Source organism: Humulus lupulus, chromosome 7 (assembly GCF_963169125.1).
Source record: "Humulus lupulus chromosome 7, drHumLupu1.1, whole genome shotgun sequence".
NCBI lineage: Eukaryota > Viridiplantae > Streptophyta > Magnoliopsida > Rosales > Cannabaceae > Humulus > Humulus lupulus.
Window position 1 is genome coordinate 12,513,798 of NC_084799.1, and position 14,345 is coordinate 12,528,142.

Consider the following 14,345-nt stretch of genomic DNA (forward strand, 5'->3'; position numbering starts at 1 on the left):
TTCTTGTTTGACCAATTTATTGCACTATATGAATGTGGAATCTTTGCTAGAGTGTGTATGTGATCTTTACAATGGTTGGCTTTATCCAAAGAATATGTAATTAGTCAATTATTTGGGCTTTGATTTTGAGGATGTAACCGACTACTTCCACTTGACTTGTGCTTGAGCTGAACAAACACAACCGTTTGTGGTACACATAAAGAAAGTAGGCCCCAAAAAAGGAATAAAAAGTGGCATGAAGACCTCATTTATAACAAAGGTTGTAACTTTTTGTTTGTTTGCATATGCTACTTCACCGCCTTTACCAAACAAGCACCAAACTTTCTTGTGTTAAACTTTTCCATTTGGTCGCTTTTTCCATAAGAAATCAACTGATGATGATGATGATGATATTCTCAGCAAACTTTTAACTAACCCGACAAACATAACATGGTTTAACTTGTTCACAACATAGTTCAAACAACCAAGTAGTACAGCAAAAAGGGTGCCACTTTCACCTGTTCACTTTAAAAACGATGAATGAATCTGTCGACAAAATTGGTGACTGCAAATAACTTGGCAGTAATGGGAGGATGTAATTCCGAAAAGCATTGAGGAACTACTTTATTCATCCCTAGTATAAACAGGAATTGCCCAGCGACCCAGTACGAAAATTCAACAAAAGATAGAAGAAAAAAAGAAAGAAAGAAAGAAAGAAAACACCTTAATGAAAAAGGAGGAAAGTGAAAATAATTTAAGGACTCTCCAGGGTGTGATGATTCTCTCTCACTCTCTCTCTCTCTCTAATGTATGGTGCAAACTATTAACAGCATTGCCTAACAAAAGAGTGCTGGTAAAATATTATACATCTTTCTAAGACAAAACATTCATTGCTTTCAAACTCCCAAGAGAAAATGCTTAATCAGGAATTTGATCATAGTCCCCATTTTCTGGAGATTGATGTGCTGCAAGACCACCTCTTCCTGCAAAGTAAACAATAACCCAATTCAGATTCTCTCTTTACTGGTTAGATGCATGTATGTCAAGTCAAAAAAGAAACCAATGATTGTTTTACCGATCAGGGTAAGTGATTTCACGTGTTTAACCGCGTGTCTAACTTACAAAAGTTCTATGCTTTATGAAGAAAGAAAAGAAAACCCTTTATTGTCTGTCTGTTCATACCTGTCAATTCATAACCAGCAGTGCTTCGAGCATCCGGACCAGCTCTCCACTCTGTGGGCCGTGAAGATGTCACATGCATGCCACGGTGAAGCATGAAATGACCACCCCCCATTGCTTGCTGATCATCATTTCCCCTGACTGGATTTCTTCCACTAGGGTCAACAGCAGGGCGGAAACCTACACTTGAGGGAGACGTCACACCAACTGGTGATGGCAATTTCATAGTAGATGCATCACCTTTCACACCACCACTGACGTCCTTCTTGCTATCAATCAAAAATGTACCCACAATAACCTGTGCACATATTCATATACTGTATCATTGACACTCCCAAGATAAAAATGAACAGGAACTTGCACTTATTTTGGTTACTGTTACTCCTCAATGTCCAAATCCTGTTCACTATGCAAACAACACTTTTGAGACATTGAAACTACACTCAAAGCATATCTATATCTTTATCTTCTTTCTCTTTCACACACACACATGCAAGAACATAGAATAAGCTAATATATCATGTCCCACTTGAGCCCTACATAATGTGACTAATATCTAACTATGTTACCATTTAGTGATTATTACGATAATATAACCATTATCTACTCCAACCAAAGAAAAAAGCACCTGTACTGGCCCTGCAGCCTTTAGTGGTCCTCCAACTCCACCTCCAATGATTTGCCCATCTGTACTGGATAGACACACGCTGAATCCACCGCTCCTGCCTCCAAGCTCGGTACGTACATAAGATCCGGAGAAAGAAATAATGTCAAACCGACCCTAATTTCACAGCATGAAATTATTATGTTAAGATGGTGAAATTTAGCATGTAATATATGAGACAATGGCACAACAAATATAATATTTTAATCAAACAAAATGCTGCCATCCTGTAAATGACTTTTAACAAACCAGCATTGAAAACATATCAACTTTCTGCTATTTTTTTTCAGATAGAGGAAATAATTGCCAAATTTATTCTTATTGGCGCTTGTTATGCTATGATAGAAGAGAGTCATTCAAATTGAGAGACCATACTTCACTTGTGCTGATCATTTTAACAAAGAATTCAGTATATTTTACCTCATATGTAATGCTGCCTCCGGAAGTAGCCGGTTGGCGAAGAGATGCATTTGAAATTGTGCCAGACGCAGACAGGATACATATTTCTCGCTTGCTCTGTTGCATGAACATCATAATTTTCTGGCCCACATCCTACTAAATGCATCCAACTATCAGGTGAGCAGGTTAACAAATAAAGATAACCTAAGTAAATAATACAAGAAAAATAGAAGCAGCATCTCAACAAGCCATTTAGGTTGGTCACAAAATTACTGTCATCACGCTAAGAGGATTTAGTGAAAGAAGAGGAAATAAAATAAGCTAATCAAGAAATTCTGCACAATGTGAAACTCTTAAAACAGAAACGGTATCAGCAATGCTATTTACAGCTAAGCCAATTTTTGGGTTAAACAAAAAGCGTGGTCAAGTAACAAAACCACAAAGTCAGTCGCCATCATCAACTAACCAACTATCTACTACAAGTAACCAAACAAGAAATAGGCAATCCTGAAGCAAGTTCACATGAAAATGTTAAAATTTGTAAATAGTAACATTAACAAATCTCAATAACTAAAGAACTCATGCAAAAGTTGTTAACTGAAATTAGCTTCACCTTCAGAAATAATCCACTTAAAAGTTATGTACAAGTGTCGATAGATAAGAACTAGATAAAATTCTGCCGATTACACAATGACATGATAATTAAAAAAGCATGCTGGTCACAACTACATATAAAATGCTCATTTAAAGGGTTTCAGTCAGTCTGTATCCTGGTTTTGGTATTAATATTAAAGGCAAAATATTTTGGATCAACCTTAAAGTGAATATACCATGAATTAAAATTATAGAATGACTGCAAACAATTGCTATAGCTAGCCATACAGCAACCTTTTCATACTATTTAGTAAAAATAATTCAGATTTGATTTTTCTTCATTCAATAAAGATGCAAACAGAAAGGGATTGTTTTCTTAAAAAAATATTTAATAAAAAAATAAATATAAGAATTTTTAACTCTAAAAAGACTGACAGTAAAGTTTATGTTTCACTATTTTGCTTAGAAAAGTTTAGCAATAAAACGAATATGTATCTCTTTTTTGTGCTCCCTTTTGATTCATGCAACGGTCAAACATCTAAAATGAACACTATAGCATCCATAATGGCTGGATGCAAGCATACCTCGCCGGCAGCTACATTGATAACATGTGGAGTAAAACCTTGTCCTGCATTGCCTGCATCAAAGAATAAAAAGTAGGAGAATAAATCCGCTCACCTGATACAAGAACGAGTGTTCAAAAATTATCTGAATTAAAAAACCATAAAAATGGAAAACAATTTTATTTCATATAAGTTGTGTCATCAACTAATGTTTTTACAAGTAATATGACATCGCAAAATAAACAAAAGTGAAAGAAGATTCCAGGGAAGCAAGAGAGAGTGGAAATAAAGAACATCTGTAAACATTAAGCAACTGGAGGCAGAAGAGGTTTTGAATCTAAATGTCAAGTGGAGAAGCAACACAATACTTCACTAAATTTATTCTTACTTGTATTGTATGAACTTTTTTCTAGGTGGGTTAACTAACATTTTTCTCGTTTTAGAAGTTAGAACTCTAAAAGTCAAACAAAATAGCATCTTAAACTTTTATAGCCTCCAAAAATATAAAAATATATATATTTATTTATATAGATCTGTAAGAGTGTTACCTAAAGAAAATAAAACAAGCGAGCCAATCTTTAATATTCTAAAGAATATGCCGGACAAGTTTTCATTAGAAAATTAATATTTCATACAGTATAGAAAAAGGGGACAGCGTTGAAAACCCAATCCGAAGTAGAAAAGTTTTCCTCATATTAAACGTTCCATACAAGCAACATGGGCTGTTATACAACCTATATAAGTATCCATTATTTAATACCAGAGCACAGTACTGAGAAATCTTAGACTGCCTACCTCAAGACAGTATAAATTCACATGTAAAAATCTATTACATTGGAAATGGAATGTTGAGGTTTAGGGGTAATCGGTTAGCACAGCAGTAAAAGAGGCGACTTGCACCACAAACCAATAAATATATATATGTATATATTCCAGAGATTCGGAACACCACCACCACCAAACTCACCAGAACAGAAGAAATTCAACAAGGGAAGACCAAAATACAAAAGAGTCTCAAAGACCCACCTGAAAATGAACAAAGAAATCCACACAATGTTGCAAAAAAAGAAACCCCAAACACCAGAGGGGTCGAAGACAATGCACCAAAAAAAGAAACCAACACCATGCAATTTAGAACACACAAAAACACAGCATCAAAAAGACTCAATTTTGCACCATAAATCAGCCAAATTCTACGAAAATAAAAAGACCCACCAAGAGCAACGAGCTGGGATTTCTTAGAGGAGGCGGAATAGGAAGGCGAGGAAGCGGCGGCGGCGGCGGCTTGGTCCTTCTTCTCCTTGGAAGATGAGTGAGACGACGTCGTAGCGGCCTTCTTAGCAGCCAAGGCTTGCTCGGGAGTGCCATACTTCCTGGGTCGGCCTCTCTTCCGCTTGGCCGGCTCCAGCGGCGACGTCACAGCGGAGGGAACGGAGTGAGAAGGGTAGACCATGTGGGTCCCATCGCCGCCGGAGTGGGTGTTGGGCAAAAGGCCGTTGGTGGGAGACGCGGTGGCGGCAGGGGCGGCACCGGAACTGGGGCTCTGCTGCTGCTGCTGCTGTTGCTGTTGGTGGTGGTGGTGATGGAGGTGGTGGTAGTGGTGGTAGGAGCTGAGTTGGTTTTCATTGGGTTCCATAGAGAGAGAGAAAGAAATGGTAGAGAGAGTGTGTGGAATGCCAATTTTTTTTTATTTTTTAATTAAAACTTTTTATTGAAAATTCATTTTTCTTTTCTTTTTTTCTTTTTTTTACTCTCATACATATCTATATATAATTCGGCCAAAAGTCATATCAGCCGTTGGATCAGATTTAGGTGTAACCTTTTTCATTTCATTGATTTTATTTATTTGACTTTCTGACCATCTCTTCCGTTTTTCATATATTATATTATTACATTGAAAAGCCCTAGAAATATTCATTTTTTTTCCTTTTTTAGCACTACTATTTTAGTAACGTAACCATTTCTTTATTAATTTTTTTAATTCTCAACTTTGTGCTAATTTCGTGAGATCATGCATGATCTTCCAAATAAAAAAATAGGTAACTGCTTTTTTATATGTACAAAATACACAAAAAAAATTTGTAAAAAAAAAAAAGAGCACACACAAAACATACAGAAAGCTTAGCCGCCAATTTAGTATGGAAAATTAAAAAATTATCTTTTCTTATTATAATATTAAAAATTATTATATAAATGTGTGAAAGTATTTATTAATTATAAAATAATATCTATATGATGCTATCTAAGAAAGAAATATAATATCTATATGATGATTACGTGTAAATTTTATAAATGTCTTGAAATTATAACTGAATTCATTTTTTTTTTTAAATAAACTTAAGCCTCGCATATTTTCTAATAAAAAGTAAATAATTATTATTTATTCTATTCTCATTCTAGCATGAGTTTTTTTTTTCCTTTCATTTTATTTCCATTATATCTCTCGGACATTATAATAGTAATATTAAAATTTCACAAAAAAGACAATATATCAAACAATCTAACAGTTGATAACTCGCATATTAAATTTATAAAATACTGTTAAAAATTAGAGATAAACAAATTATTAATGGAAAGAAAAATAAGAATATAGAGATTAATGTGGAAATTCTTTTAGAAAAAAATTTACCATCTCACAAGGAATTGTACAAATAGGAGCATTACATCCCTATATTTAGTCCAGCAGTACAACACATGAAAAAAGAAAATTTTAATAAAATTACTAATTCTATACCATCATCTTAATATAATATTGGGTAATTTTCAGGTGTATCCAAAAAATACACATGAGAGCACCTTTTTAGTTTTTGGCTCATGAAGTATTTTCGGCAAATTTTTTTTTTTGGTATGTACATTGTAGTTATTTAAAGCATCCTTTAAATTTTTGAAAAATTCTGAATAATTTACCGTGTAGAAAATAAAATTTAAATAATTTGTTGCACGCATGACTGTTTTTTTATACGCTTAAAAGATAACTTGTTCGAACTTTATTTTTTGTACTATAAATTATTCGAAATTTTCTAAAAACTTAGATGATGCTCAAACAAAATACTATATTTCAAAATATAGTTTTTATGAAATTTTTTTCTATCTTTATGTCATTTTTGTATGAAAAAATTCTGATCCATGTAATATTAGATAATTGGTCCAAACTTGTAAGAAATTCTTTTTTACTTCTGAAAAATAACGACTATGTTTTTAAGGGAACAAAATTATGCATCGTCCCCTTATTACAGGTATATAAATGTATATATTTTTTCTAAATATAAATAAAGAATCCAAAATATAGATATTAAAACATAGCAATTCTTTTTTGTCAAAAAAAAAACAGAAAAGGAGGGAACAGTTTATTTTCAAACATGGAACCCCAATTAGTTCTCTCTTCTGTTCTCCTTAACATGCACTGTGTTCTTTCGTTTTTCAATTCCCTTACATAAATAATGGTTTCCTTAAACTCTTATCCATAATCATCCCTTTTATTTCACTATCTTTGCTTCACAGCCCATTAGATTTCAGACGTTCAAAACAAATTAAGTTGAAGAATCTGGGCATACAAACTTGAACATGCACAAGCCGAAAGCCTCGGGGATCACCCGTTCATCGTCGTCGTCAGTGCTGGAAGATCAACACCAGCCACACAAGCAAGGTCAGTATTTTAGTTTTCATGGTGGAATGGAACGGTAACTATAAAGATAGATGAAGATGATTGATTAAGAGTAACAGTTGTGGCGGTTTATATAGGTGAATTTGAGAATAAAGAGATGGAAATGCAAATCCATGTTGAAGGAGGGGACATTTCTTTGTTAGACTCTTCTTCTGGTGGGATTTTTGAGAAGTCTCTGCCATGTTTTGGTTGTGGCATTGGATGGTTCTCGTGAGTACTATTACATTAATTTCTCTTCTTATATTCTTTTCAATTCAACAGTATCATGTTTGGAATCAAAGGACAAAGGGCATTAATTTTGTACTAGTTTGGTCTGTTATGTTTGTTTGAGCAGGTTTTTATTGGGGTTTGTATTTCCACCATTATGGTACTATGCTACAGTGCTTTACTTTGGAAACTATTACCTTAAAGATCCTAGAGAAAGACCTGGACTTGCAGCATCAGCCATTGCAGTAAGTAAAAAAAATAAAAACTCACAAACCAAGCCAAAGTAGCTTCTGTCGTTTTCTAGTGTTGGTCACATATGGTTTTCTATGTTTCCATGGTTTTGGTCATTTTTTGTTTTTATTGGCTGAAGATAATGATATTTTGCAGGCTTTGATTTGCTCGGTCATTGTCTTGGTTTCCCTAGTTGCTGTTTTCTGTTAGTTGGGTCTCATGTTTTGACTGGACACAGGGATTATTCAACCACACTTGTTGAGTTTTCTGTACTGAATTTGGGCATACCAGTGCCATGTATGTTTATCACTGTAATGAATTTACAATAGGAACATAGTAACTCTAACAGTAACACTTTCAGAATGAATAATTGTATTTCTTAAGCTGGGGGCAAGTCTTGGTGAAGTTATTAAAAGTGTATTTATCTACTTTGTTTTACCAAATGCATTACTATGCAATTAAGAGTAAATGATACAGAGGTTGAACCATCAATTTCAAACCATGAAAGAAGATTTAGAAGGAGAGAGTAATGAAAATAAATGCATTTCTCTTGAAATGAACTACATCAGAACACTGCCTCTTCTCGTCGAATAATGTAGGGTAAGGCGAGGAGCCCAGTTTTAAAAAAAGAAAGTCTTGCTGTTCCTAAAGATATAGTCATGCAACTATTGAGGAACAATGCTTCCCAACTGTAAATTCATATCATCATAAATGAAATATTGTTTGCTTAACCATGTACTAAACAACTTTGTCACCTTCAAAGCCTCTCTTTCTGAGCTTCCCCATCAGAAGTCTCCTTGGTCGACGAAGGTTCTACATCGCACGAACTCTTAACTTCTTCTAACTGCATTCAATTTCTCAGTCATAACAGGTTTAACGCGGGTAAAAACAAAAACAGATGAATAGACAATAAAGAATCATAAGAAATGGACCACATATACAGATCAGATAAAGCAATGACGATGATGCTAACTAAGTTTCTGTTACTTGGAGGCAAGGTCAGGATCAACACACATAACACATGTATCATAATTAATTCTCAGACATCACCAGCTCATGCGCTCTGACATTTTCATGTACAATACATACTCTATCATGTGTTCTGTTCATTTGCTAAGATCGGACCCTACAGATAGTTGTAACAGCAATTCATAGACGTACATACATATATATTCATTCAATGCGAACCAAACATGTCGTGTAATGTACACCCGTTTTGCTTATACTAAGCATCAGAGCTATAACTCAATTGTACTTATAGTCATTACTATTCATGTAACTACTTCAACCAAACTTTGACAAAGTTTAAATATGAGAGAAATGGGTTATTAATTGTTTTAACTACTTATTGTGAATCAAATCAAATCGGTAAAACCATTGGCAACAGCAAGTAGAAAACCCCCCCAAAAAACAGATATTGCAATGCACACAAACCTCTTTGCAGGTTTCTTGATGTGTAGCCAAAAGCTGGTTGTACTTATTTTGTAAATCTGACATCTCAGCTTGTAACTTTTCATAATCAGAGGCAGATGGTCCCCCTAGTTTTTGTTGAATAAACCTGTCACGGTGAAAAACAATCACCTTGGATACCCTTTGATGCCATATCATACAATTTTTTTTCAAAACTAAAAAAACTCATAAATGATAATCAAGTAGACATCTTTGAAGCCAGCTCTTCAATTAACATAACAGGAGAAATAATTGTCCTTAGATAATCAAATTAAAAAACCCTAAGCTCATATTTAAAAAAGGGACCTGCAATTTACAGTAAGGAACTTACTCGAGGGCAGAGGAAGGCTTCTCGTGTTGCTCATATAAAGAAACCAGAACTACAAAATAGATAGAATTGTTCATCAATAATCATAAATGATATGAGACAATAAACCCAAAAACAAGAATTGACCCAGAAGAAATTTTGACCCAAAAATGAAAATAAAACCTTTGGTGAGAGCATCAACAACGCCACTGGACTCTAAATACTTCCTGAAAGCTTCTTTCTTGGCGTCTTTTTCCTATACATACACACACATTTTACAATTGAATGATCTTTCTGATAAGATCTGTAGAGTGTAGTAGAGAAAATGCAAAATGAAGAAGATAAGAAAGTATACCTCTTTAAAGGGTATCATGGTATTTGATGGAATTGCCTCTGGAATTGAATTGAAGCTCTTCCTTTCTCTTTTACTTCTTCTTGTCCTTCTTCTCCTTCGGCCATGGAGTTTAGTAAGGTAGTGAGTGTAACTTACTACTTATCAACACCAACCAACAACCTTACCTCAAAGCCCACCTTATTCTTTTTAATTCATTAAAAAATACATACATATAAATTTATATATATATATACACGATCTCAAGACACTAATGCTAAATTTATCATCTAATTATTCATTACGAAAAATTAACTTTTCTTTCAATATTCAACTCAAAATCCAAATGAACGAAAAAGACTTTAGTCAGAATTCGTATATAAATTAATAATACAAATATTTTTAGTTCATATAAACTTTTTTTTTCTTTTTGAGATAAGTTCATATATACAGGTCTTTTCCCTATTAAATATCACATTTACATGTCTATTCGTATCTTATTCCTTTAAATGAGATTGGCAACAAGAAAGTAAAGTTTATCCATTTTAAGCTCGACTAATTAATTATGAATATACACCTCTTATACTACTATCTATTTTGCTCTAAACTCTGAAGAAAAAAAAGCATACATGTACATTCTGATTTTGCCTCATTATAATGTGAAAATTGTTAAAATGCACTCTAAGATATGACATATCATTATTAGTATAATTACTAATAATTTAATATCAATTCTTGGACACCTTAGGAGCTACTAATATCTCCCCTCTATTTTTTTTTTCCTTTCAAAAAGGTGGAATTTCATTTGGTAATATTATCTCATCTGCACAATTTTGCGGATGTTACTTATAAATAATTAAAGTTGCATGTTATGAAGCTCAACGTTTCAAAACGATGATAGTATAAATGACACCAACTCAACTCGCTCAGAAAAGCATTATAAGGATTTTACTATGGACTGTCTGGACCATCTTTCCTTCCTCTAAAAAAAGACCAAAATCTACCGATGCAGTGAAAAAAACAAAGAGAAAATACTGCAAAACCCATGTTGGGTTCTACTGGCTCAGCATCAGAGGTAAGAGATTACATATGCTCAAAACTCTAAACTATGATAACCATGTGGAAAGAAGCAACAATGGAAGCATTATGAACATGCCATAGTTCACATAAGAATCGATATCTTCAATTTTATCAATCTTGTCGTTGAAGCTACTCATGAAACGTGTGAATGGACATGGTTGTTCCTGCAGGATTATGCTCCTTGTGTTAATAACAATGTTGAAAATATACCAGGGCACACGAATGAATACGGGAATGGAAAAATGGAGAAGTTACCCCTGATTTTGTATCGTGAAGCTGATCTGAATCTGATGCTGTCAGTTTTCTTTCATTGTTGATGGTTGATTTATCCGGAGAGATCTTGATATAAGCTCTGCTAGAGGGTTTTTTTGATAGAGCTTTGTAAGCTGAATCGGTGTGTATTGTTCCCATGACTGAACCAAAAAAGTTTGTAACAGGTACCTAAGGAGAGTAAAGGATAGTTTAGCTTTAGAGGATGTTTGATCTCATACTAGCAAATGAAAAAAAGAAAAAAAAAAGTTTGTTACATTAAAATATATGTGGAAGCTTCGCAAAAACAAAAGACAACCAAATCTTGGTCTTAAATCATGTGAAGTTCTCCAAAGGGTGACATTGACACTCAATAGATTGGTATTAGATAAGATTTTAGATGATTTACGCATATTCTACATATAAATATGCTTTTTCAGTACATTTACATTAAAATGAAGATCCATGACTTCTGAGGCAGAAAAAGAAGGGTCTAAGACACCTTTGTACCTCTTCCAATTGTCGTTGGTACAGATCTGTTCGATAATATGCGGTTGACATCAACAAGCTTGGGTTATATGATTTGAAAAGACTGTCCAAAAAACACATTATGCCCACAGTTTATTAGGAAAATAATGCTCATCTATAATACTCTTTAATAAAAACTATGGAAATGGAAAATAGCATTATATTCCCTCAGGAAATGAAAAGGTATTTCAAGCATGCAATTTCTGTAAAGAAGATATATAGCTTAAATTTCAAAGTCTATGCAGCAGTACAGAGATAATAAATGCGATCATACAAGTAAATTAATATTGTACCTGCTCAATGAGGCATTGTCATACATATTCAGCCTCTCAAAGAAGGCAAGGGTATAAAATGTAAAACGATCAACTACAGAAACACCAACCTGTATTTGAAATAGAGAGAGAAGAAATGATAGCATGGTCAGCCCAGTCTATGTGTTACTTAGAATGATCAGGAAATGATAACAAATTCATACATACATCAGAGTCCAAGTGATGAGAATATGAGTTTTCTCCTTTCATGCTGCTCCCAATAGTCAAAACTCCAGGCGACTGAAGCTGCAAGAAATGATGTTTTGTACAAAATAAAACTCAACTTTCACGCAGTAACTTCTAAATCAAATATTAGATATTCTTGAAATAAAATGTTGAAGACAGAAGATTTAAGGACAAGCATGACCACGAAAAATATCAATATAATACAAGGCTCTTGCTGGAAAATCAGCTGTAGATTCAGACTATGGATAAAGCAATCACCGTCGACATACTAAAGTGTAGAACAATTTGTAAAAGTAAATGATGACAAAGATAAATATAAATTTATAAAATCAGGTAAATCTATGCAAGCAAAACATCAGTGTGGTAAAATTCAGAACTATAAGACAAATCAAATCTCAACCTGAGAGAAGAGAGTGGCAGCTTGGCAAGTGTCCACCATAATCATAAGCTCCTTGAATCTAAAATCAATACACATATGAAACAGCATATGAGTTCCTTCTCTAAAACCAAATTTTAATAATAAGTTCAAAATGGATAATGAATTAAAATAAATTTGTTCAATAGAACATAATAGAAGTGTACTACAGAGAGAAGCAACTTTTTTTCTTTAAGGTGAAGAAGGCAGTCATACAAAGTGCAATGGAAAAACCAGATGCAGTAGTAACCTCAATATATCTATAATCTGAAATTGGAAGTTTAAATATTCCACAAGAAATGACAAAGCTAACAAACCTACGCTTTTCTTTCATTTGTTTCACGGCATCAGCTAAGTCATGACTTTGGAGCTCTTCTGAGTCTTGAAACTTCAAAAACTCATCTCCCCCATGCCCTGTCATATACAAAAGAATGTGGCTTCCCTCATCACTTAATAGACGCTTAGACCTTGGAACAGCAGTTTCATGACGCCCGGTCAGTACACGTAAGAAATTTTCGACTGTAACTTCATAACCTCGATAATCCACCTGAATAATTTAAGAATTTCCTTACATAATGGCGCACACACACACACACAAGTATATGTGTTAAAAGAAAGTCATGGGACCAACAAGCTAACCTCAACATTGTCCCCATACAAGTTAAGCTTGTGATTCTCATTGTTGAAAACTTGAGCAGGATACTTGTTTCTAGCATTACAGGCCATATCATCAGCCAACATTAATATTATTCTCTCATCAGGTATTCCGAGTCGCTTAACGGTCCTGGAAGACAACCATGAAAATCATCCATTAAGGAGAGGACAAAAAAAAAGAGATGATCATCCAGACCAAAGGGGGACAAAATCTTGCTTACCTATACAAGGATAAGGTATTTGCCATATGTCGATAATTAAACCTGGACAAAGACATGTCAAATACTCATTAAATACAACGATTAAACCATCAATTATCCTAAGCAGAAGTTTCTCCAAACAAGTTCTTTAGCACATTTAACGCTGCCTAGAAGAGTTACAGTTCATTCATCTTGTATGAATCGTTGCCAATATCGCAAATTTGATCAAATATTATTCCGTAACCAGTAAAGCAGTTCAAATTTTTGCACGAAATTACAATTTAAATCCATAAAATTAAGTAAACCCCTAATTTTATCTGAAAAATGAAATCGCCCAAATAACGTAATTCAGAAAATTCAAGAAAGAAAAAAACAACAAGAGATGAGATACAATATTAAGAAGCATATAATAGATAGCCAGAAGAAGAAACTAAAGTTGATTCGGTACCAGAAGCGAGACGTGCAGACTAAAACAGCCCAGTTGTTAGTGTGCATGGTGGTCTCAGTTTCAGATGAAGAAGACAAACCAGATGCCACGCAATTGGAGAAATGACTCAAACCCAGAAACAGAAACAACGCCAGCACCGCCATTGAATCAAAAAAGTTTCGCATCTTCAACGGCATAAGCATGGGATCACAAATGGTTAAGGCCGCATACAACACTGGTCACCGTCGAAATATAGTAAAATAAATTGATTTTGTCCAGCGTTTGAGCGTAGGAAACCCTACTCACGCCAATTCGAATCTATACCATTATCATTCATAATAAGTCGCTACAACTTCGATCATAATGGAGGGAACACCGAACAAGGAAGGAACAAGTAGGCAGTAATGGCTTCCAAACTCCCAGATTTAACTCAAGCTGTATTGTTCTTTTCTTCTCTTTCTAACAAAATCTCATACAACCGTACACATATTAATGTTGGATATAGTATTTTTATTTTTTAACCTCAAAATTTTAACACCATCTACAAATTTTATTAAAGAATATAACAATCTTTTATAAAATTAATTATATATTAATATATAAAAAACAACATATAATATTTTGGTAAAATGTATGTAAAATTGTTATTGTTGACGCGGTTCTTCGGCAACGGGTAATTAAGAGAAGAAGAGAAAGATATTAGCACTCAAGGTAGAACCGTCACACAT

General features: G+C 34.0%; 4 protein-coding genes across 4 annotated transcripts; 1 reads left to right on the forward strand and 3 right to left on the reverse strand.

Moving 5' to 3' along the window:
* Positions 1 to 578: 578 nt before the first annotated feature.
* On the reverse strand, positions 579 to 5,104 carry LOC133790705 (AT-hook motif nuclear-localized protein 14). The gene is made up of 6 exons (XM_062228448.1): positions 4,594 to 5,104; positions 3,400 to 3,452; positions 2,243 to 2,374; positions 1,787 to 1,939; positions 1,162 to 1,456; positions 579 to 962 (listed from the first exon to the last, which is right to left on the reverse strand). Exons 1-6 carry the CDS (start codon positions 5,012 to 5,014, stop codon positions 898 to 900), a joined length of 1,119 nt encoding a protein of 372 aa, XP_062084432.1. The 5' UTR covers positions 5,015 to 5,104; the 3' UTR covers positions 579 to 897.
* Positions 5,105 to 6,648: 1,544 nt separating this feature from the next.
* On the reverse strand, positions 6,649 to 9,723 carry LOC133790707 (uncharacterized). The gene is made up of 6 exons (XM_062228450.1): positions 9,592 to 9,723; positions 9,420 to 9,492; positions 9,261 to 9,309; positions 8,915 to 9,038; positions 8,236 to 8,324; positions 6,649 to 6,993 (listed from the first exon to the last, which is right to left on the reverse strand). The coding sequence occupies exons 1-5, from the start codon at positions 9,607 to 9,609 to the stop codon at positions 8,238 to 8,240; spliced, it is 351 nt and encodes a 116-aa protein (XP_062084434.1). The 5' UTR covers positions 9,610 to 9,723; the 3' UTR covers positions 6,649 to 6,993; positions 8,236 to 8,237.
* On the forward strand, positions 7,000 to 8,058 carry LOC133790708 (large ribosomal subunit protein eL20z-like). Its single transcript, XM_062228451.1, has 3 exons — positions 7,000 to 7,252; positions 7,377 to 7,494; positions 7,637 to 8,058. Exons 1-3 carry the CDS (start codon positions 7,140 to 7,142, stop codon positions 7,688 to 7,690), a joined length of 285 nt encoding a protein of 94 aa, XP_062084435.1. The 5' UTR covers positions 7,000 to 7,139; the 3' UTR covers positions 7,691 to 8,058.
* Positions 9,591 to 14,091, reverse strand: LOC133790706 (uncharacterized). Its single transcript, XM_062228449.1, has 10 exons — positions 13,639 to 14,091; positions 13,212 to 13,253; positions 12,976 to 13,120; positions 12,654 to 12,883; positions 12,322 to 12,379; positions 11,904 to 11,981; positions 11,718 to 11,806; positions 11,407 to 11,488; positions 10,903 to 11,088; positions 9,591 to 10,811 (listed from the first exon to the last, which is right to left on the reverse strand). Exons 1-10 carry the CDS (start codon positions 13,818 to 13,820, stop codon positions 10,674 to 10,676), a joined length of 1,230 nt encoding a protein of 409 aa, XP_062084433.1. The 5' UTR covers positions 13,821 to 14,091; the 3' UTR covers positions 9,591 to 10,673.
* Positions 14,092 to 14,345: the final 254 nt, after the last annotated feature.